Genomic DNA, 22,957 nt, shown 5'->3' with positions numbered 1-22,957 from the left:
TAGCACAATCACAGGCTTGTAATACCAATTCCCATTCAAAGCTAATCTCCAACTACAGAGGGTAAGGCTCACCTGCTTATAATGGATAAATCAAGTGTGTCACTTGCCCTGAAGTACATGGCGAAAGGAGAAGCATCTGAAGTGTCGATCCCGGGGGGCTTTCTTCATAACCAAGTTAACCTGATCTGAACTTGTTCTGTACGTTAATCACGCTCATCAGTCTAGTCTCAGTCCCGAAAGAAGCGTGCGTGTGATTAAAGGGCACTTACCTCAGTAGACCAAAAGCGCACAAATCCATCTACTCGATTGAACCTATTCAAAGAGTAGAATCTTTATTCATTTTGCCCGTGGATCCTCTCACCATTAGCTCCCACTGTAAACAGCCGGGACCCCAACTGCACTCATCTCAAAGTCATATTCAGCTTTCGCATGTGGAGCCAGTCTCGGACTCATAGAAACGTCCTCCGTCAATAATTCCCACCAACAAATGGTCGTCTTGACCTTGTTCTCAGAATCGACTCGACAAGCAAGCTAGGAAAATCAAAATAATGGTTGGGGCTCAGTGGTCGTTGGAGGAGGAGCGATGCTTCTGGCAGCGCATCATACCCATATCTCCATCCCGAGCCGGCATCGATGTCGCCACACGCGACGAGAACAAGTGGAGGGAGCTTGTCCCTCTGATGGAGAGGTGGATGGGAGAGGAGGCTCGCAGAAAGTATACTGCTCAGATGCTTTGTGAGTTTGACCAAACATGCTTACCCAAAGGACCAAATTATGCTTGCTGACTTTTCCTGGGCTTTGTTGCCTGTAGATGAGCACTGGTACCAGAATTACCAGCGCAGTTACTCTCCGAATGCCTACCAGTTTGTCCGCACATACTTGCTCAGTATTGGCGGTAAGTACAAAAGAGAGGTTCCACCCGGAACAAAACAACCACAGCCGAGATTCAGTTTCTCGGCAAAAATATTTCAAAATAGATACTTGTACTGACAAAAGACTTTCAGAGGACCCCGAAGCACCGCGCCCAAGCAGGCCAGGCAGCTCTAGCAGGCGTGGTGGCGTAAGGAAGTCGATTAGAGGAACCAGCAGCCGCGGCAACAGAAGCAGTATTCAGTCACTCAGGGAAAGTCGGAGTGGCAGCGGTCGATCGACCATAAGCTCTTTATCACCACACAATGGAGCTAACGATACCAGCATTACACGCTCCGAGACCGAATCTCTAGGTGCTGCCCCGTCGGCCACTATCAGCAACCAAACATATCACATATATTCCACAGCTGGTCCTTCCCACCATCAGGTACCGTTTCCAACTATGAACACAGAGCAATCCGGCGATGGCTTCACTGCCAGGCCGGTGCCGGTGTCGGTATCGGAGCCCTTCTACAACCCTGCCTCGCGCTCCGCAGACAACGACATCCGAGAGGCGGCGCTCCGTCTCACAGAGCTAGCGACCTCGGGCCAGATAATCAGCCCCAGCGCGGACGGTAGCGAGCATAGCGGCAGCTACTTTAGCAGCGGCGGAAGCGGTAGCGTTTACGGCGATTACAGGCATACGGCGAGCGTCCACGGCCACTACCCACAGTTCCGCGAGGCCACAAACGGATATGGAGTCGCTCCCGCTGGGTATTATCCCCACGGCGAGCACTTTGCGTATCCCAACTCCATGCCTGTTGCGGGTGCATACAATTCCTCTCATCAAGGAATGACACCTGGGATCATGGGGCGAGGCCCAGTTCATGGCGGCCCGTACCAACTCCCTCCGCCTCTGCCGCCGCGGCTACTCGCCCATTGTGAACAATACTCTACGATTCAGGGGGTCTTTTCTCGTGGGGGCTTCAATCCCAGCCCGACCGAGGTGCCGCCAAACTCTGGACAAATCCTCCGTATGCGTCCCGAGGTTCCTCAGACGACGGCAGGAATGGGAGAGAATTATGCTCTGGGGAGAAAAGGTAATGAGGATGGACAGTTGGTGCAGAACGATAAGGAAAAGCCCAAAAAAGACGGTACCAGTGGCGATGATTCGGGGCAACGTTGAGACAACCAGGGAAACAAAAGTCGCGCGTTGTTGTTGGTTTGTGAGATGCCTTGGGAACACTTAATGGATTGATGAAAGGATAATGATAAGCCTTGCAATTTCTGTTGTCTGCTTGGGTTAGAGTTTAAATGGTTTATTTACAGAAATGGCACGCCAGAAATTCTTTGTAGCAAAGAACAACTTTTCTCCATTGAAATCGGGGAGATTTTCGACAAGTCTAGGTACTTCTCCACTGCACTGTTAGTCATCAAAGGCAACCAATTGCCCGCTTCAATTAATCGACTGGTCCGTCTCATCTCATTCTACTCTCGCACCTACCCTGTGCTGGTTTTGTTTACACATGTAAAGTACCTACCTACCTATGTGCCTACCTACTTTAGGTACCTACCTTACCTACCTTGCCTGGGATTACAAGAGTAAGATTCACCAGCAGTGCAATATCAATTTTGACACATCAACTCAATGAATCGCCTCGAAGTCCCCGTCTTCTCGCCCTCCTCCGCCCGGCAGGTCGCCGCTCTTGGTGCCCACCGGATCGAGCTCAACGCGGCCGGGTCCTACGATGAAGGCGGCCTCACGCCGTCGTTGGCCGAGCTCTCCGAGTTGCTATCATCGACCACCGCCACATCCGCCACCAGCCACAGCCCCCGGGTCCCCGTCCGCGTCATGATCCGGCCGCGGGGACCCCCACCTCCTCCGTCTGCCGACTTCCTCTACACGGCCCAGGAGATAGACGCCGGGATGCGGGAAGCCATCGTCGCCTTCAAGGAATCCAAACTGCTGGACGCCGAGCTGGGAGACGGCTTCGTCTTTGGGATCCTGAAGCAGCATGCATCATCGTCAGCATCAGCAGCAGACCCAGTCGTCGTCGTCGACGTGGATCGCAACCGGGAGCTCGTGCGCCTCGCCCAACCCTTCACCTGCGTGTTCCACCGCGCCTTTGACGACGTCGTGGGCTCCACCGACAGGCAAGAGGCGTCGCTGGGCCGGGTGCTCGACGACGTCGTCGCGTGCGGCTTCGGCGGCATCCTCACCTCTGGCGGGCCGGGCAACGCGCCAGACAACGTCGAGACGCTGCGCCGCATCGTCGGCCTGGCAAGCGCCAAGGACATCGAGATCATCGCCGGCGGCGGCGTCCGCGCTCGGAATGCTCAGGATGTGATCCGACAGGCGCTCAGGGCGCATAAATCGCGTGACTGCGGCGACGGCGTCGTGCGTTGGCTGCATTCTTCGTGTCTGAACCCGAGCGCAGCGGGAGACGGCGGCGATCGAGATATTGACAAGTCCGAGGTGACCAGCCTGTTGCAAGTGCTGAGACACGGCTGAGTCCATGCACGCGCGATACGCCTGCCTGCCTGTCTTTCTGAATACACACCTAGGTCACCTCTCACTCACTATGCGTATTGGAGTGATGTGTCGATATCTCGCTGCCGCAGCTAGTCTGCATCCCCATTGCCTATCTTGGATTTCCATCTCTATTTCTTGATTCGCTGAAGCGTATCTTTTTTTTTTTAACCAGGCGGCGCATGAGCCTCCTCCGAGTGACCCCGATTATGCCAAGCAAAGGCTGAAAACACCAACCCGCATGTTTCGAGATGCGCCACGCCCACGTATCCATAGCCCGCACTCGCTCCGGCCCGGCCACCCCCCGTCCCAGCGAACTAGTCACTCCAGAAGACGGACGCTAAATCATAGTCTATACTCGTCCTGGGGACCCCTTTAACCACCCAACCACCCACCCCCTCGGCGTGGACGGAGGGAAGCGCCTTGGGTTGGGTAGGGTAGTACCTAGCAACTTTAGCACCGAGGTAAAATAAAAGAAACATATGTGAAAGTCGCCAGGTCGTTTATCACGGCTTGCCCACGGTTAGACATGCGGCAAGAAGCGAAACGGATGATCCGTTGCAAGGTTTTACTTGGGTAGAATACGAGGCTTACAAATGTGTGTTCCAACGGGCTCAGTAACCACCCGCCAACTACCAAACAAAGTAACAGACAGATACGCGAAACGTTGGCCACCGGTCTGGGATCAGCGACATGATGCGGCACCTGTCACGATAACAACCTCCATCTAGGCGTCGTAATGTCACCATGTGCAAGATGTGGCAAGCATGAATTATGACATACTTTAGCTTTAATACTGTATTTTTGCCACCAAAGGCCAAGCGAGCATGGCATGTCAACTGTGCATGACCGTGGTCAAAGGGCCCGTCGATCGTTTCACGGTTTTGGCCAAGACCAAAGACCCCTGTAATTCTTAATACGAATATCAGAAACTACCAAGACGTCATTCAGAAACCCCTTTTCAACACCATGGTGCCATCGTGACGTTCAAATCAAGTGGCGAGCAAATCTGAAAGATATCTGCAAGACTGCATGGGTCGAGGCATAATTCTTTACCCTTAGGTTACGATTGACCTCCATACCTGTCAAAGCTGCTTACGGCAAGTAAAGGATCCCCACTGTGGTGTCATTGCATTAATCACATTTCAAGCAGAGATTCTAAAGTTAGACTGACAGGTGTCATCTGTTACATTATTTATATCTGGGTATCAAAAGCGCACCATACAATTGTAGAGGACAAACACAAAGTGAATGGCAAGGTGAAGGCTGGCCCCCAACCCCAGCCTCATCCGATCATGGATTATATGCCATAGCCACCCACCACTCTGCCTCCCTCCCTCCATCCATCTCGGCCTCAGAAATGATCAGGAACCCCTGCCAGTCCCATGTTTCAACCACGACCATCAACCACGTCATGGATTTCCCTTGAGCAATCCATCTTCCTCCATTTCCATCTCTTGGAAAACTTTGTATAGGGAACCAAATGTTTGTCGGTAGCTAGCCAAAGACTGGGTTCCGCTGTAACCCCAAAACCCTTGCGCAAGCCATATTGCCGACAAACTGCTCCAAAATAGACTTAAAATTTCAATAAAAAAAGACTTAAATTGACGCAAAGAAACAACAACTCCTGGCGCACCAGATCCCTGTATAGGGTCGGGCTGCGCATGCAGAAATGGGAACTGGGGGCTTGCTTTCAAATGATGTATATATAGTAGCAATAAGGAAACAAGTAAACAGAACACAGAATGGAACACTTGACAAAAGAAAGAAAAGGTACAAAGCAAGCAATAAAAAAAAAAAAAAAAAAAAAAAAAAAAAAAAAAGAAAAAAAAAAAAAAAAAAAAAAAAAAAAAAAAAAAGACCAATGCTAAATGGCAAGAATCAAAAGTTTCGTAAAAAAAAAAGTGCCTTGCAATCAACGTGTTGATTGGTGGTGGTTGCATATCAGACCAGCCATAATGAGTGACTTGAAAGTGGTTTTGAAGTGAAAATAGACGCGTATAACGCGTAAGAATAAAAGTTTAAAAATTAAAAATAAAAAAAGGTTGGCGGACTGCAGCAAATTGGCACCAGCTTCAAGGATCAATGCTTGTAATGATTGTATAATGGGTCGGCCGTAAGGATCGTTAAATGAACGTCTTATCGTAAGGACTCTGTGAAGGTGGGCGGCAGAGTTCTGTATGACAGTGTGGAGCGATATGTGGTAGTTTGCAACGTCGTCTTGCCCGAGATCAAGGCTTGAAGACGGCACTGGTGAGGAAGATTTCCCCTTCTGCTGCGGGAAGGGGTGTAAGTTTCGGCGCAATCGAGGACCTACGCTGCTTAAGCGTGGCAGCGGACGGGCGGACGGGTGATGAGGTCTTGATGCTCGAGATGCTATTGTCCGACGACTTCTTGGACAAGCTGTTAAGCATTTCATGGCTGCGAGCACGGTGCACGTTACGAAGTTCATCTTCAGACAGATTTTCATCAGGTTGCTCTTGCTTTTCAGCTGGTGAGCCATCGCTGGTACTCATCTTTGTGAACTCGTTCTCAACGTCTGCCAAGAGTGCATAAACATCATCGCCGGCATATACGCGAATGCTCTCAACAGCACGGCGGTGTGCCTCGACCTCCTCAGCGGTGGCAGTCTCTTCGCCAAGTGGCTGCTCCATGATGGTAGAGGGCACAAAGCGCTTCGGCGAAGGAGATTGCTGAGCCGAGGCAATGTAAATTTGCTGCCGAGTTGGGCTCCTAGGAGGGGTCGAAATGTTACCAGCTCCGTTGCTGGCCAGGCAGTGAGGCGATCTGATGCCAATTGCCATTTGCAAGCTCTCGCTGACACCATGCACACTTCCAGGACTCAAGGGCATCGTGGCAGCGGCGGCAACGTGCTCGAGCAGCTTTTGCCGCACTCGGGTGCGCCTGTTCTCGGCTTGCTCAAGTTTGCCAACCCAATCGTCAATCGAGTTGTCGAGCTCAGCAAGCGCTTCCTCCTGCTTGAGCATCGAGTCATGGCTAAACTTGGCAAAGCGAGGCGATCTGAGATACTGGCAGATTCGGGCATGCAAGTTGCGTCGTCCAGCCCGAAGAGAGTTGTAAGTGCGACGGAGATACTCGGTGCGCTCGTCCAGTTGACGCAGTTCCTGTTGTACAGTTACTCGTTAATCAGGTTTTCCCGTGTCAAATTAAGATTTGGATCGGCACGGATTGGCCAACATGACTTAACTTACCCTGGACAGAGCCTCAACGTCCTCCTTCCTTAGGACCTCGAATCGTGCAGCTTGCTGCAACGCCTGTTTCTGTAGTGCAACTGCCTCGTTGTGCGGCAGGGTGTTGGGCGCTTCTACTGACTTCCAGCCTTGAGGCAGGTTCTCAAACGCGCGCCTGTCGGCACTCCTGCTCCTCTTAGAAATAGATCGACCCACAACAATACCCCCGGGTACTATGTCGCATCTTTTGCGAGGACGACCCCGCTCCATGATGCTTCCTGATGATTCCGACTGGTTCCTCTTGTGTCCATTGGCATTGTGATAAACGGGAGGCCGAGTCTCGGAAGCAAAGGCAATAGGTGTGGAGTTAGTAGTCGAGGAGGCGCCTTTCGGAGTGGCACTCATGTCGAGGAATGACGTTGTTTCCTTGAGCTCAGTCAGAGGCGTCATCGTAGATGAGCTTTCCCATGGCTTCGGCGAGGCTCGGGATTCGATGGGGGCTGTCACAGGAGTTGGCAGCGTCGAGTTCGTGTGGACGGTCGATGCTGATCTTGGGGTTGTCAAACTGGATGACAGGGGGGTGTATGGTGTGCGCATCGCGGGAGACTCGTCCGTTCTAGCTGATCGAGGGGCAGTGTTTGACTCGATTGGGGTACTGCCAGCTCGTGAGCGATTCAGGGACCTCTGTCGGTTGAGTTTTGGTACTGGGACGCCCTGAGTGGGAATGACTAGCGGTGCCAGGCTTTTTGGCGAAAGTGGCGATCGGCTCTTGGGGATGTTGGCTGGGCTTCCAGATTCGCTGCTGCTGTTGATCTCGGTGACTTCCTCGACGAGAGACGGCGTAGGGATCATGACTTCTGCGAGGTGGTGGTGCTTCCAGTTGTGTCCAGGAGCACTGATAGACCTCTCATGTAGAGGTGGGCGGCCTGGAATCGTGGCTGTTACGCGAAGAGCTCATTAGTCCTGTCCAGCACGAAACTTTGCACGCATGGGGTTTTATGTAAGTTGCAGATGGGAAACATACGAGAGTCCATGGGAACCTCCTGCACCGTGGTCATGGGGCCGAGCTCCGGTACGCTGACTTTGCGCCGGCGGTTCAGGTTGTGCTCTTTGATCCTTAGCCTCAGTCCGCTTCCAGGCGGAGACTTTTCAGACTTTTCGTTGTTGTTGTTGTTGTTGTTGGTCTGGTTCATGGCGAGGGCGAAGGCCTGCTCCGGGTCAAGGCCTTTCCCTGGGGCAGCTTGTGGCTGCTCCTTCCGGGGGAAAAGCTGATATTTGCGTTCTGGCTGGTACATTCTCCAGACGTATGCCTTGTCAGGCTTATCTGACGGCTTTAAGCGCAAGGATAGTTGTTAGAAGCTAATTTGGCGTGAATTGGGTGGGAGAGAGATGGACAGAGCAAGTTTAAATACTGCCTGCAGCTAGACCTACAGTTTCAGATCGAGATACGGGAGAGCCAGGCATGGTGGCAGATTTGCTGTGGCTAATGTGGTCCTGATCCGCCTCCAACATGCAGTTGACTATATGAGCCATTGGACCCGTTCGACTGGGCGTTTGGTCCTGTTCCTAGGGGCGCGGCACAGGAATATGCGGCAGAAAGCGGCAGTGATTCTGAAGAGGGGGTGACCGGCAGGAAAGAAGGAAGGTGTACAAGTATTGTATGACCAGTTGAAAGATAGGAAGAGAAGCGAATAAAAACAAAACCTCTTTGCTGAACGAGTTTGTTTTGGCTGTACCGTTGTGGAAGAGGCGGCCCCTGTCAAGCAGGTTTGTATGAATGTATTGGGTGTATGTAAGGTATCTTGGTGGTATCCTTTCCTTCGCCGCAAGATGGGATGGACGGATGACCTCAAGTGCGTGCTGGCCAGAGCGTGTCGAAGGGAATTGGAAGAGGATAGAATGGGATGAGATGCCTCTGAAGTATATGTCTCGTCCCGTGTCTGCTTTCTACCCTTTCGTCACTCGTGCACCGGCATCCGAGACTTATAATTGAAAGTTGCTATGGTGCGTCCGAGGACTGGCACTTTTTAATGAGGGTGATTTTCACTCGCACGCAAGGCTGTCCTGCAAATGACATGAGATGGGCAATGCAGACAGTTTTATTTACCATGGATGCCCTTCCACATTTCTTTCAAAAATAAAATAAATAAAATAAAAAGGGACAGACAAAAAAAAACTGAGGGAAAACGAGTCCGTGTACCATAACCTGGGGCCCTGTCTCGGGTGGCACCCATGGAGCCAGGCACAGAAGAAGGTGAAGAATCAATAACGTCGTAGTGTGCTAGAGACAGGACAAGGGTGGCTCCAGCTTGAATGCAACGGGGGGTTAGCGTTGCTTGCTGGGGGAGTGGGTAATAGAAAGGAAGGTTCTCCCAGCCTACGGGAGTACAGTACAACCTTTTTACCTGACAGAACTTGACCCATGGGAACTCATGCAGGTGCAGCAAAAAAGCTGGGTCTGGGTCGCTCTGGCACGAACCCCACCAAAAGAGTCCACCGTACCTTCCCAGCAAAGCCAGCTTGGCCAGGTACATGAATGGGGGTAAAGGAGTTGGTAGCTAACGAACGAAGCAGTGTGTGTCAAAGTAGAGTTGTATTTGTGAATGTCTTGTCACGTACGGAGTAATAAAAGACAAGACGTTCGGAAAGAGACGGGGACCGCGTTTTAGGAATCTCTGACTTCTCCTGAAGGAGTATCTGCCTACACAAGGTGACTGTCTGGAAACAATCCCGAGGGAGAGGTACGTGGCTGACACTTGAGTACGTAGTAAAAGGGCGCGAAAACGTCGACGTCACGAGTAAGTCTGGATCTGGGTGGGCCAGCATTGACAAACGAAAAGGCTAGCCATAACAAGAATCATGGCCTCTGCTGTCTCGGAAACATTAGCACAGTGAGAGGAATGTGGTTGGCCGAACCATAGTGTGAAAGAAAGGTCGACATGTAGAAACATTCCGTCAACGGTCTAGTCCAGGTATATTTGCAAGGGGTGGGAGAAGGACAAGGAGCGCTCAACATAAAAAAAAAAAATAAAGACAAGAAAAGAAAAATCTACCTAAAAGAGATAAAAAAGACAAGAACATGCTGAAACCCGCTTACCCCCTGCCCCCTGTAGCTATCCCAGAAACAACCCTTCACAGTGCAACGTCGAAGATGCCACCCCAATTGACAGGGGCTGTTTTGAGTATGGGTATGCTAATGCCCCGCTGCGACAGGGGTTGAAAGAGGGGACCCCTCCACGAGCCTTGGGCGCGGGCCGGGTGTCCATGTCAATAGCAGAAACTCGGTTATGGCCTATAGGCATCCGCCCCTGTCCGTTAAGGTCCTGCTAGGTCAATCGGCACCACTCGGACAAAATCCGTCACGTTTTTTCTTTTCTCTGTCATTTTCTGTTGCTCACTAGCTCCTTTCTGGATTAGTGACGACGCAGGTGCATTAGCTCCTTCTTGCCAAGCGGGAGCTTTCAGTATACTGTATGTAGGTTCTCTTTAACTCGAATCGCATTTATGGTGCGGGATAGAAAATCGAAGGCTTTTGGGAATTGAACGGATGAAGTGATTGAATAGACGAAGTCGGATGACTGACTGGTGTGAGGATCAGCTCTGTTGGTTCGCCTCGTTATGACCAGCTATCAGTCCCATCAAGTCCAGCTGTATGATCGGCCAACTGATAGCCTAACCGTCATTGCGGCGACTCTGCCGGAGAACCGGCGAAATCGTGCAAAAATCAGCGGCGAGCCCTACGCCGATAGAAGGCACTCAGCAGAAGACACGGTACTACCGGTAGAAGCTAGTTCTAGATTTTAAACTTCTGTAGTATTCATAGCGAAGAATTCTTTCATCCGTGGCTTTACAGAAGTCGACGTTGATTCGCTAGCTCGGAGGCGCCACATGAGTTAGTACAATATTCCAAAACAAAACTTTTAGGCTACGGATTTCTTGGTTACAAAAAGTTTGGTTACAAAAAGTCGACCACGCCGCACCGTCGCGATTTGAATCTGCAACAACCCAATCTATCTTGAACGTTATCTACGCAGGCCGCTTTGAGATCGATCGTGATGGTGTCGAGAATACCCAGACAGGAAGGTAGATGGGTGGGCTTGGCCAAACTCAAGGAGATGGCTCCCCTTTCTCACTGCAGCAAGGACGCCACCAACGTTTGGGCTGCAGATGAGATGGCAAAGATGCGTGGTTCCAATATCTTTCTCTTTGTTTGTCATTGGACTCTTCATTCTGCACATGACCCGAACCACACAAAGTCAATGCCGAGATGCATTATCTAAACGGAGAAGGGGGGAAGGAATAAACAAATCGGAGATTGTGTCGCTGTGTTTCTCTTCCAATGAAAAAATTTATGTTTCGAGAGAAGAAAGAAACAGGAAATCCCAGAATAAAAATATCACAATGTATATCAAGATACCTAGACAATAATGGATCGCGTGCATGAAGCAAGCTGCACGCATTTTCTCTGCCATGTTTATCCAGGTGCGGGGAAGAGATACATGCATATCTTTACCTTAGGCCCAAACTCAAAGCTAACTAACCCCTTGTGGCCCATCCGAAAACTGACACGATCAAGTACTTGCATTGCCGCCTGCTACAGTAGATTGATGCAGGTACTGTACCCAGAGGTCAATCATATTTGAAAAGGGAAAAAAAAAGGAAAGCAAAAAAATAGACCAAGCCACCATCGAGATGAATATAGCCACTCGATCCTTCTTTTCCTCAGTCCGAGACGGCCTGGTGGTGTCAATGCACTCGCATGCCTGCAATGCTACTCTCTGCTCTTGCCCAACCACATAGAAACAAGGAATTAAAAGTAAGATTCAAGAATAAAAAAAAATACAGAGTAATTAAAAAAAAAATTGACACACACCGTACGGTCAAGGAAATGGGCTGTTTGCCTCACCTGTCTGTCTACCAGGTATCCCAATTATTGTATTCTGGACTATAAAGGGCTAGTTCGGTTCAACTAGCCGTCGTCGACCGAGGTTTTCGCCTAGCTTGCCTTGGTCAGCCTCAGCTCCACGACTAAAAAAAGCAACACAGGGTGCTGCCAGCTCCAAGCTCTTCAAATTTTTAGCCTTGTCACTTTTTTTTTGTTATCCTTTCTTTTTTACAGCTATGATGTCCGTGTGTGCGTGTGCCATTGGGCCGTCAGAAAGTACTTCTGCCAAAGTTCAAGTTCTACTAGCAAAAAGTAACTCCATTCCCAGGATCATGCCAGCACAGACCGCCGAGGCCCAGCTGAACTAACGAGCTAGGTTTATCCATAAGGTACAGCAAGCAGGTAGACAGATGCCTTTAGCCTGGTAGACAGCAGTAACAATTGAGTTGACAAAGGGTTGACAAACCAATCGGCAGCCTAGTGTTAGCGCATCTCAAGCGTTTTCCCAAACTGTATTAGCAACGAGGAGAATTAAGTGTTTCCTATATCGTAGGTACCTACCTTACTACCAGTTAGTTGGTACTTGGCATTAAAGCGGCATGAGACGGTAAACTATTTTTTTTTTGTTCATTTATTTGGGCTTTATGTTGCCAAAGTTGACTATTACTCCAAGGTCGACACACCGTTGCGTGCACATCACACAAAAAGAAAACAGAATCAAGCGAGGTTGAAAGCCCCGAGCACGTCTCATTTCCATGTTCAGATAACCACCAGCGTTTGACTTTACGGATGGGTTCATCGCTGCTTTTGTCTGTGTCTGTGTGGATGCCACTGTCAAGCTTTATTTTTAATATGCTTCCGCATCAGGCATCTGCGACTCTGTGGGATGCCGCCCCTCTGACTCGAGGTGCTGGAGGTTGTGCCGCAAATTTCGAGGTGAGGAGAAATACAGTAGGGTCATGAGGGGTCATGAGGTAGGCACATTATTTCAAAATCCGGCTGGTCTAAGCGGTTGCGTATACTGTCTTGTCGCGGGGAAACTGCCTGTAGACCAAAATAAACGACAATAAACGAGATTGATAGAGACAGAAATAGAAATGGAAATACGAAGGGAACAACACGGCATGTAAAGTATCACAGCGGTATCACCATCTAGGATGCGGTACTCGTGCGGTTTGCATCAACTTCAGCTGTGTGGGGAAATTGACGATCACGTCACAGGTATCATAATCAAGGATGGAGAGACCCCCACGAGCTGGTTTGATAAGGCACTTCGTTCGATTCATACTGCAAATTCCCAGCTGAAAGCATATCAGGGTCCAACCCAGCAGCTCACCTGTCATGAACGCTGTTAAAACCTAACAACACACAAAGACGTCATTCCTTGTTACGTACGTATAGAGCAATTACTAACATACGTAGTAGGTCCATAGGTACAACGAGTATTGCAAAACCCGTGTGGACCACTCCTCTTGACCAATGTCATCGAACGCCACCCTCTGCCGTTTTGCCCGGCCTCAATGCTTTGGGGCATCATTGGAGGCCCTCAGCTTTACTTTTACGGTACTGTAAATCTGTAAATTACTATACAGTAATTACTTTACTGGATGTAGCGGACTTTCTCGGGACGGGGTGGCGGTAGTACATGGAAGAAGAGTGCATGAACTCTGCATGAACTACTTGGACCACCGAGGGACAAAGGCAACCTACCCCTGACCTAGAACTCCCCCTCCAATCCGACTATGGGACTTTTTGTTCCTTTTAGGACTCACCTCGCATGAATGATCGCACCCAGGATGCAAAGTCAGCCATCGCCTCTTGCCGACGTCAACGTGGCAAACATTTATGCGATCTCTCACAATACGGAAAAAAAAAAAAAGATTACTGGGGAAATCCCCATGAAATAGCTGGGAGGAGTTCAAACCAACAGATAACGCAGTAGGACGTAATCTTAACATCGTAAGTCAATTTATCCTCACTTGTCTCAGGTGAGAGTGACATGAGAGCAGAGCAATGCATATCCCATCAACTGCCCTTTTCCCTCCCGTCATTATTAATGTCAATTCTTTTTATCCATATTTTACAGGGAGAAACCGTTGAAGATTTCCCTGACCAGCACACCGACTCATTAAAAGGGGTTAGCTTTTTTGCCTTCTTAGCCACTGCTGACTTGCGTTTGTGGCGCGGCGGTCGCGGGAGGGTTCAACCGGTGAAGAGAAGAGACGACGGATTTATCCGGCGCCAGAACTTGTACTCAAAGACATCTTTATTTTATTTTACACGCCAAGTTTTTTTTTGCTTGATTATGCCTGTCTCCTTTAAGGAGCGGGAGGGAGGTTGGACGAGGTACTGAAAAGGGGTCTCAGGCAAAGTCCAAAAATAATACTTTGATGCAAGCTGCCATGCCATGCTCTACATAATTTTCACTATATACATTGTTTTTATCGGACAGTTATTCGGGTACGGGCATATTTGCCTTTGATGAAGCGGAAGGATACAGACGCACGAGCCCTTTTTCCCGCACGGCATACGATGTGTGTTTAAAATGCGGCTTTTTTTCTATCACTTTCTTTTCCCCTCCCAAAAGGACTGATCAGATGCCAGCTTTTTAATGGTACCGAAGAGCGCAAACGAAATAATCACGGATCATTAATTCGGAGATTGTTGGGCAAAGCCGCATGTCAAACAAAACCTACAAGCCAAACATCGCCGGTATTACTACAAATATACGTACTGTATAGTAAGACAAGTTCGGAACCCCAACCCGGAACGACGATCACTGCGGTGAGTTATTTGGTGACAGCGGTCTAGTCCGTACGAAGACTTTTCTTTTTTTTCCCTCTCTTCTCCTTGGAATTCCAGCTCACTGTAGCCTACTGGCCCCACTGGCTTCCCACGCGCACGGATACATGACTCCTTAGCGAGCGGGGGATCAACAACGGCACACACTGTTCTGGACCTCTTCCAGCCACATGGTCATACAGTACAGTAAAGTAGTTCAGTCAACACGCAGTAGAAGACAAAGAACAAAAAGCCCCATAAGTTCGTAGCTCCTCCGTTTCTCGGCAAGCCCCTTTCACGCTATTGCTGGAAATTACTTGTATGGAAAAAAAAAAAAAAAAAAAAAAAAAAAAAGCTACACTAGGACACTTGAACCTGCCAGCGCACTGACCTCCCTCACGGCGTTGTGAACGTATTAGGACTAGTTCCAGAGTGACCGCATGCCGGGTGGGACACTACACCACACACCATCCATCTCTTTGAACCAAAAACAACTTCGGAGTAATTGGGGAAAAGATGACAATGGAAACAACCACCACATAATTGATTATCTGGGACGCCACACGAAACTTCAAACAAGCTTAACCAGCCTCAATCATCCTATGGCGGTCTTTCGGTTATTAGTATGACTGCAGCTTGATAACTTTCATCCCCCTTTCTGGGAGGCTTGGTAATTGCAGTATTACTGTGATGGGTAAGCAAAGACCCCACAACAAAGCTTCCGGGATCCGGCCTCCCTGGTTAGACCCGGGGTTTTCAGGAACACCGTGACAGTCGGGTAACTGTCAAATAAAATTTCCAGGTATTCCCACAAAAAAGCCACCACATATGAGGCTACTACAACAGACCAGGTCGTTGCGCTAATTATTTACACCTTAGGGGTGTTGATGATAACAAGGACGATTATGGTTAAGAGGCAGGTTGGCTTTGAAGTTTTAGCGGTTCTTTTTTTTTCTGCTCATCACTACTAATTTCATCCACTCCGGTCGTGCAAGGCTGGAAAGCACAAATCACAAGCCCAACAAGAATGTCGGTCTCCCGCTGCCGCTTCGCCCCGCTACCGGAAGCGATTGGCACGTCGGCCTTTGTTATCTCTGTCAAAGCAGGCTAGCAGCCATGGCTTTGCTAGGATCATCATTCCAAGTTTAAGGTATTGTGGCAGATGCCATGTTCGCATAGGAGGGTCTGTACCACAAGTAAATTGTCTTAACAGGTCGGTGATCTGCGTCCTCAGCCTTCCAGAATTTGGATTATACCACTTTTTTTTTGTTTATACCCCCTTTCTTGTCAACCCAAGGCTTGGCGCAATATTAAGAGGTTTCGACGATCATTCAGGTCAAGTGCCGGACCAACCGCGTTTCCGACCTTGTCTCACCTAATCACCGCGACCTATTGCTTTGTAGAGCAGATTGCATATTAGTGAACAATACCTGGCAGATATTACTGATGTTTTTGATATTGCTGATCAGACCGTTGAAACCGTTCAACCCGAGCCGTGCCGTTTCCCCGCAATGCCAGACTCGTGTCGGAATAGCCGTTAGACTTGTCTCGGCTAGTCCAGCAGTAGTCTGCATGGTGGCTGGAGCACTCTAGTCTATACCGGTCAGTGAGTCCAGGTCTACTATAGTAAATATGTTACTTAACTGGGCCGCGTGAAACTTGGAAGAATGGCTTGATGGGTTGGGCTGTACCGAACCGGTATTTCACCCCAGAAAACACAGACCTCTACCGATTCCCAAAGACCCTCTTTCTTTTCGATAGACAAGTTGCGACTGGTTCGGAAGCACTGGGGCGGTGTACATTCGCAATAGGTCCCTTATTTTTTCTTTATTTCTTTCCACAATAGACATCTCGAGCACGGACTACCACGGTTGCAATCACGTTGTGATCTACCAGACTTTGATATGCATGAATGACAACCAAAAATGAAGAGAGCGGTACATGCGGTGTGATAATGGCCCGCAAAATGGATCCTGGGATTCTCAGTGGGCAGGACCACAGCATATATGTAGCAAGGTAGGTATGTAGTTAGTTATCACTTGCTTTACTTTCCTATAAGAGGCAGCAGAGTGATTATCACCGGACCCCTAGTCCAAGGGGCAGGACTCATGCATGAAGGCCTGTTTGGGAGGTTCTCCCGCAAAACCCAATCTACCACTGTAGCAACTGCGACAGGAAGCCTCTACTTCGTAAACTTTTGGTTCGGGACCTCGCAAAAGTGACGCGATATTTCCCGTGTGCCGCTTAATACCTTGATACTACGGTATACTTTTTGCAATGCCAATTTTGTGGCCCATTGGCATTGTGACAGTAGCAGTTCCTCGCGCTATAATTCTCCTCAGGGTAGATTTGATTGAGGGCAGCCACAGAAATGAGACAGAAATAAGTGGTTCCTTTCTACCTTTTCCCCTCTTTTGGGATGTTAGCATACTCTAGTCTAGTCCTGCAGCATGCCTACCTATCTTTTGGTCTGCGGATAGCCGATAAAGAAAGGTCATAGCGCAATCAAGAAATCACCAAAAAAAAAGAGAGAGGTCGCACCCGCACAGTTTCCATCAATAAGATAAATTAATTTCTTGCGCAAAAAAGCATTGTACCTCTATGCCAAGGTTTTGCTTCGCCGAGAAAGCTCACGTTGTGTTTCTTTTTTTAACACATTCTCCTTCTCCTTCGTTGACACTCGCTCTGATCGATCGCTCTCGCACCGACGATGTACTTGTACGTTTGTAGTAAGCCTCCTACGATAGTACACCCGTTTTAGGTCACTTGTCCTCCCTCACACCACACCAGGGAGAAAATCCACCACCCCCAACACCGTGTAAGTATTACTCGCCAGAAACCCCCCTCTTCCCCTGTTCCCAGCAAGCAGTAACCAGCCGCGATCTCCCCGATCCATCCTCAGGGGTCCGAGCCTTAACACATTCGCCATTATCGACATGGGGGTAGGGGGTTAAGAGGGGATGAAGGCCCAGTTTGTCAGGACTTGGAAGCACACGCCGGATGCATGCAAAAGGGCCTCAATTTTAAACCCCCTTGTCGTCATCCAGCAAAATGGAGGAGTGAGCCAGGATGTACCCTGGGCTGTCTTGGTGGAAATAAAAAAATGATCCACACACAAAGAACCCCACTGCCACGTTATGGTGGGAATCCGGACTATGGATCCGGAGCGGACCTGGCTTCCCTGCCCTGTCCGGGCTCCATGCCTCTGTCCCTGGTCCTAGTTCTTGCTAATCCCAGGGCCAGTATTTGGATAGGTTCGAAACGGAGCTTTTTTTCTTTTTTTTTTTCTGTGTGTGCGTGTGTCTTTGCTCCATCTCCATCGTCCCTGTCGTCGATGTCGTTATTGCGATTAAATTGTGATTATCATCGTCGTTTAAAAAACTCGCCTCAGGTTTGAGTAGATAGTTCTCTTCGCTTAGATCAGTTTTACGGGATTTTCTCATAGTTTCGTCGCTAAGATGATGTTTTTAAGTAATGATAGACATACGAAGTATTGCGTAAAGCACTGACTGTTTTTTTTTTTTTTTTTTTTTTTTTTTTTTTTTTTTCAACAGATGTTTACTCCGTAGCTCACTTTTCTCCAGATACAAATGCCTGCTCATCTTTTACCCGGGCCATGACATGATACAATTTTCTACTATAGTACTTCTATTGCACAGTAGCAAGTCTCCACAAACTCGGGTCGACCGTTAGATATTATAGTACCGATCCCTGGTAAATTTATCACGTACCCGAAAGCCAATTTATCCTGACAGGTTCAGCTCAGGTCATTAGCACACAAATGACAAGCTTTAAAAGGAAAAGAGAGAAAAAGAAAAGAAAAGAAAAAGCGAGGCACGGAAGTCTGAGCGTGTGAGGGGAACTGAATTGCGACTTTGATATTACCTACGCAAGGTAATTTTGATTTGATTTGGGTGGGCATCCATCTACCGTAAGGTCAGGTAAACCCAGTTTGGTGTGATAGTCCAGTACAGTACTATTCCTATACTTGATGCTGTATACTCAGGTAATATAGGTGCGGGGTCGAAACAACGTTTCAGCATGCCAGATTTGGTTCGGTCCAACCCTATTTAGCCAATCGGTGTGCAGCGCTTCAAGACAGCTAGCTACACCTAGTCACCTCCCTACCTACCTACCTACCTTACCTATACACCTACATTACAGTAAAAGCCGTTATAATTATAATAATTGTTACTGCTTCAACATGACTGTAGTGTGACAGGAACACAGTATGCTTGTGAATAATGGGTTCGGTCGTCTTTCCTATAACGTTAAAATTACGAGCTACCAACTGGCATGATTGTGCTCCAAGCGAGATATGAAAATTGGATAATTATTAATGATCCCAGTGCAACTGCACTTTGGCAATCGGTTGTCAGGCACGGCACCTTGGAGCTGGTCAGAGCTTTGAGCAGGTAGGTAAGGTAAGGTAGGTACCTACCTAGGTAAGCATCGGTTGGGCAAGTTGGATCGGTCTTTGATAAAACCGTACGGCTAGCCGGAGGGCCAAATGCCAAGCCAAAGCTAATCCCGCTAACTCAACCAAGCTCTTTTGTTCGACAACTGTACAGTACAGTACAGCAAACGATACCGCCTTACAACCTTGCTACGTGCAAGGGCGGCTGTTCAAATTCAAACGGTGCATCACTTATGGAGGTGGTCTGGTCTATGGTAGGATCGACGACCTGTTATCCGCACCATCAATCAATTCAGAGCTGAAGCCCACACAAGGTCTCAACTCCCGCCCACTATGGATGCTTCGCTGGGGTTCAATATTTGGGATGGACGGGATCGCACGCACCCATCTCATCAGACGACGAAGCATTGGGGGGGGCACCTTTGTTCTCGAAGGGCAATCCCAGTCTCGGTTCCCGTTCGCTTCCAACTTTCATTTGGTATTATCACCACCATGTACGGACTACCGGTTCTTTCTCCTGAGACTCGGTAGGTTCAATCCCACTGTACCATGACCAACCGGCCCCCAATTTCCTTTTTGTGTGTACGGCTCTTTTCGCTTCATTGTCGCTTCATTGTCGCTTCATCGTCGCTTGACCTTCCATCGTCCGTCGTGTCCTCGGAAGAACTTCTGGAAACGGCTTTGTTATGGTTCTTTCCCTTTAGAAATCAATATTTCGTAAATCTCAGATTATTTTATTCTCCGCAGCCGAGATGGAAAAGTTGATTTGCGAAGCTAGCGGGCGTGAATACCGACAGATTTCCGCAGCTCCAACTTGCCCCAGAGACTGACTCGACGATATTTTCTTCTCGACGAATGACTTTCCTGACTTTCCCAGCACGGGCCCTCTTTCGGCGCGTTCACCAACAAGTAAAAAGTAAACATGTTGTTTCGTCGCGTGCACATCTACTACCAGGCCCTCTTTTTATTTTAGTTTGCGAGTCTGCCCCTTCCCTTCTCATACACATAACACCAAAGCGCAGCACCACCAAGCAAAATTAAAAAAAAAGTAAACAACAAGGTCGACGACTCGCAAAGAAAACAAACCAGGGCTTTGTTGTTGATGTATCGAAAGCTCTGGATTTAGCTATTCCACACTCTACCACAAACCCCCCCAACCCACGGGGGTTAGATAGAGCCCACCGGGAAAGACGGTGTTCTGCGCCGAAACTGGCCCAAAATCCACGTGTGCAAGCCCCTTCCGGCAGAGGCAGCAACACGTGGCCTACCGGTGCATCCGCCGTATCGTCTGCAGTAGTCTTGTTTACTTTTTGCTTCACTTACGACTTGATATGGGGCCTCTCATGTCCCATTCCCCCACATAGCTCTGTCACAAAGTTCTGTCAGGCTCCAGCGATGTCCGTCTGTCTGCTTGATCTTCATCTCTTGTGTCTTCCTTTATCTCTCTCACAGGGTTTTGATGATTTGAAGCTGACTGTGGGGAGGGGGGGCTGGTTGAATCTCAAACCCATCAGGTGCCTACTTTCTGCATAACTATAATAGAAGTGATCGTCATCGCTTGGTTCAGCCTTGGACCTTAAACGTATCCTGCATGAATGGCATATCTCAAATCTCTGGCTCAACGACCAGGACACCGCCTGTTCCCGTCATCAGCTGCTTGCGGGTAAGGGGTCTCGCGCAACAAGTATCCCAACAATCTTCACATTATTACGCCCGAGGAAATGTTGTATTTGTGATGCCTGCCGGGCCTGCTGGTGTTCAGACATGTCCAGACCCTCAACGTGGGGTGGGGGGTTTTTTTCCCCTACCCGCTCTTGAGCAGCAAGCAGAGGGCGGAGATGGGCTAGACTCGCAGAGATGTGGCAATTTGCTCGAGGGCCTTGATTTCTTCAACGGCATTAAAGGCCAAGATTGATCCATTCTTGTTTATTTTGCATGCTTGTGGTATAACCCGGTCTAGTATAACCCCGCCGGTATGGAGGGCGACCTTAATTGAACCGTGGATTTGAGGGTAACAGTGCGCCCGGCTGCTGCGCTTTGACTTGGGCACGAACCTCAACCGACTCTGTAAGATGGCGGCATATATGCACCCTACCTGATATATGCTCCCATGGTATGTATGCATGAAAGACTGCTACCTGCCATAACCAATGGACCACCGGTCTGGCTCGCGGGGCTGAACTAGGTCTATGTCTTAGGTCTAGTATCAGTGATGGAGTTGACCATATAATAGTACCATTCGACGGTGCTTTGTGGCGAAATATGAACACATACTGCATGTTAAATCAAGGACCTTGTTTGTGATAGTAATCATCACAATGTGATGTTCGCAACCCCCCAATCCTGCAATTACTTAGCGTTAGTTTTTGATGAATGAGTCTTGCGCCTATTGTTGTGAAGGCGCCGGATGTTTGCCGTCAAGACTCCATAGGAAAACAGTAATACTGAAGACATGATCTTAGCATGAAGGAAATCCTGAAGGGTGCGCATAAGCCAGGAGCTGTGAGGGACTTGATATCGTAGTGTCGATGTATATTTGCGGCAGACCCATTGACACCCGGTCCGTCCCTAGGAGGCATACCAGACTTTCTCCCTGTCCCATACCATGCTGGAGGTCTTGCAGGCCTGATACAGCAGACGGGAAGATGCCATCTTAGATTCTGATTCCCGGCATAGCGGAGTTGAGGGGTATCCGGAATTGGCAAGAATATCCCGAATGCCAACAAATGCATAACATAATATTGACAAAACATACGACAAATATCTTCCAATGGCGAGGTCCTAGCTATCATCCCGACCCATCAAAGCAAAGCCCGGGAATCTACTAGGGGAAAAACTAGCCGCGATATGCAATGTTTGTCTGACTTCCTAACTATGCACGCTGCCCTTGCCTCGGACGCAAGTTCGTGAAGAGATGGATATGAAACCGACCCAGAGAGAGAGAGAGAGAGAGAGAAGTAGGGTGTGTGTTTTGTCCTCAACCTTTGGTTGTGTTTATTTTTACTGAGAGTTGCCATTACGAGTTTGAACAGGCGAGAGGCGTAGGGTATTCACTGGACTAAACACACTAGACTTGCCTCCGTAAGCCATGACTGAGCAGGAAAAACCCAGGGATATAGATGGTACGGGAATCATCCCGGACAGTGTGAAAGTCTCAACTAGATAGAAAAGTGCGGGGGAAGAAACAGAGAGAGGGGGTCGCGAATTGTTTTGTTTATTCGTCTGATCCTTGAGCCAACCGCAAAAAGCACGCCACGGTGGTACAAGATCTGTGTGGGTGGCACTGGCAGGGAAGAAAGCGGATGAAAAAGAAAAAAAGAAAGAAGAAAAAAAAACTCCCAAAGAATATCAGACGGAAACAATGCAAGAACAGGGGGGAAGAATGTATGAAGAGCCCCGTCTGTGGTACAGGACAGTTTTCGTCCCATGAAATATGTGCCTGTTATTGTTGTAAATGTCGGCAGTCGAACTCCGGACGTTAAGAAAATACTAAGTCTAAAATGCAAACGGGGGTCCTTGTTCGCAGCCACGGTTTCAGTGTGCGCAAGGGCATCCCGCCTCTCAAAAAGTTGCTGGTTCTCGACGGCTTCTGCCATGGAAGTGCCAAATGCTTCTCTAGTGCATAGACGGGCCGGGAACGCCTTCCGTGCTGTGTGACAGGTTGTTTATATTGGGTTGAAACAAGCTAAAAAAAAATTGAATGAGAAAAAGGAAGCTTTGGGAGTGGTAGTTTATCTTGTTTTGGTCGCAGCCTAGCTTGCCCAGAAAAGGCTGCCAGGTAGGGAGCTTGACAAAGTGAGAAATAAAAATAAAACAGGGCCAGAAACGTACAACGTATATAATGCTGGTTCGAACCAGCGGGCATGCAATATAACCCAAACTGATCGGTATAACAGGAAATAGAACAATTGGTTGAGAGAAATACACTCTGGTTTCACAGGACGTTACAAAGTAGAAAGCATCAAGCTAAAACTAAGTATAGTAGTAAGGTAGAGGGTAGGTAGGGTAAGGTAGTACCGGTAGCCAGTATTAAACCCTGGCTTCCATGACGGCCTAGACCAGCCCCTCGTTCCACCCCGCCAGTACCGTACAACAAAGGAAGCTTCGACGGATGCTGACAAGTCACGTGCGATGTTTCACCGTGCCAAGCCAGCCATTGCCTGTTCAGGAAGACAGCTAACGAATGACTGGACTTTTTTTTTTCCCCGCTGCTGCAGCAAAAAGATGGGATAGCACTATTAGAGCTTAGCTACTTTTGTGTCAGGTTGTTTAAGTGCTGTAAAGGAACCTAAAACTAGCTGTAG

General features: G+C 48.8%; 3 protein-coding genes across 3 annotated transcripts; 1 reads left to right on the top strand and 2 right to left on the bottom strand.

The window, feature by feature from the left end:
* Positions 1–548: 548 nt before the first annotated feature.
* On the top strand, positions 549–3,361 carry PgNI_01526 (uncharacterized protein; the record flags this gene model as incomplete). Its single annotated transcript, XM_031121597.1, has 4 exons — positions 549–735; positions 812–895; positions 1,005–2,030; positions 2,514–3,361. 4 exons carry the CDS (start codon positions 549–551, stop codon positions 3,359–3,361), a joined length of 2,145 nt encoding a protein of 714 aa, XP_030988163.1.
* Positions 3,362–5,610: 2,249 nt separating this feature from the next.
* Positions 5,611–8,103, bottom strand: PgNI_01525 (uncharacterized protein; the record flags this gene model as incomplete). The annotated part of the gene is made up of 4 exons (XM_031121596.1): positions 5,611–6,504; positions 6,592–7,508; positions 7,595–7,901; positions 8,002–8,103. The coding sequence occupies 4 exons, from the start codon at positions 8,101–8,103 to the stop codon at positions 5,611–5,613; spliced, it is 2,220 nt and encodes a 739-aa protein (XP_030988164.1).
* Positions 8,104–21,829: 13,726 nt separating this feature from the next.
* On the bottom strand, positions 21,830–22,513 carry PgNI_01524 (uncharacterized protein; the record flags this gene model as incomplete). Its single annotated transcript, XM_031121595.1, has 2 exons — positions 22,485–22,513; positions 21,830–22,338 (listed from the first exon to the last, which is right to left on the bottom strand). A coding segment is annotated over exon 2 (420 nt), but the record flags the coding sequence as incomplete, so codon positions are not given.
* Between the last annotated feature and the right edge of the window lie 444 nt (positions 22,514–22,957).

The sequence above is a fragment of the Pyricularia grisea genome, assembly GCF_004355905.1.
Source record: "Pyricularia grisea strain NI907 chromosome Unknown Pyricularia_grisea_NI907_Scaffold_1, whole genome shotgun sequence".
Lineage (NCBI taxonomy): Eukaryota > Fungi > Ascomycota > Sordariomycetes > Magnaporthales > Pyriculariaceae > Pyricularia > Pyricularia grisea.
The sequence above is the reverse complement of the archived record's forward strand: the minus strand, read 5'-3'. Positions and strand labels throughout refer to the sequence as shown.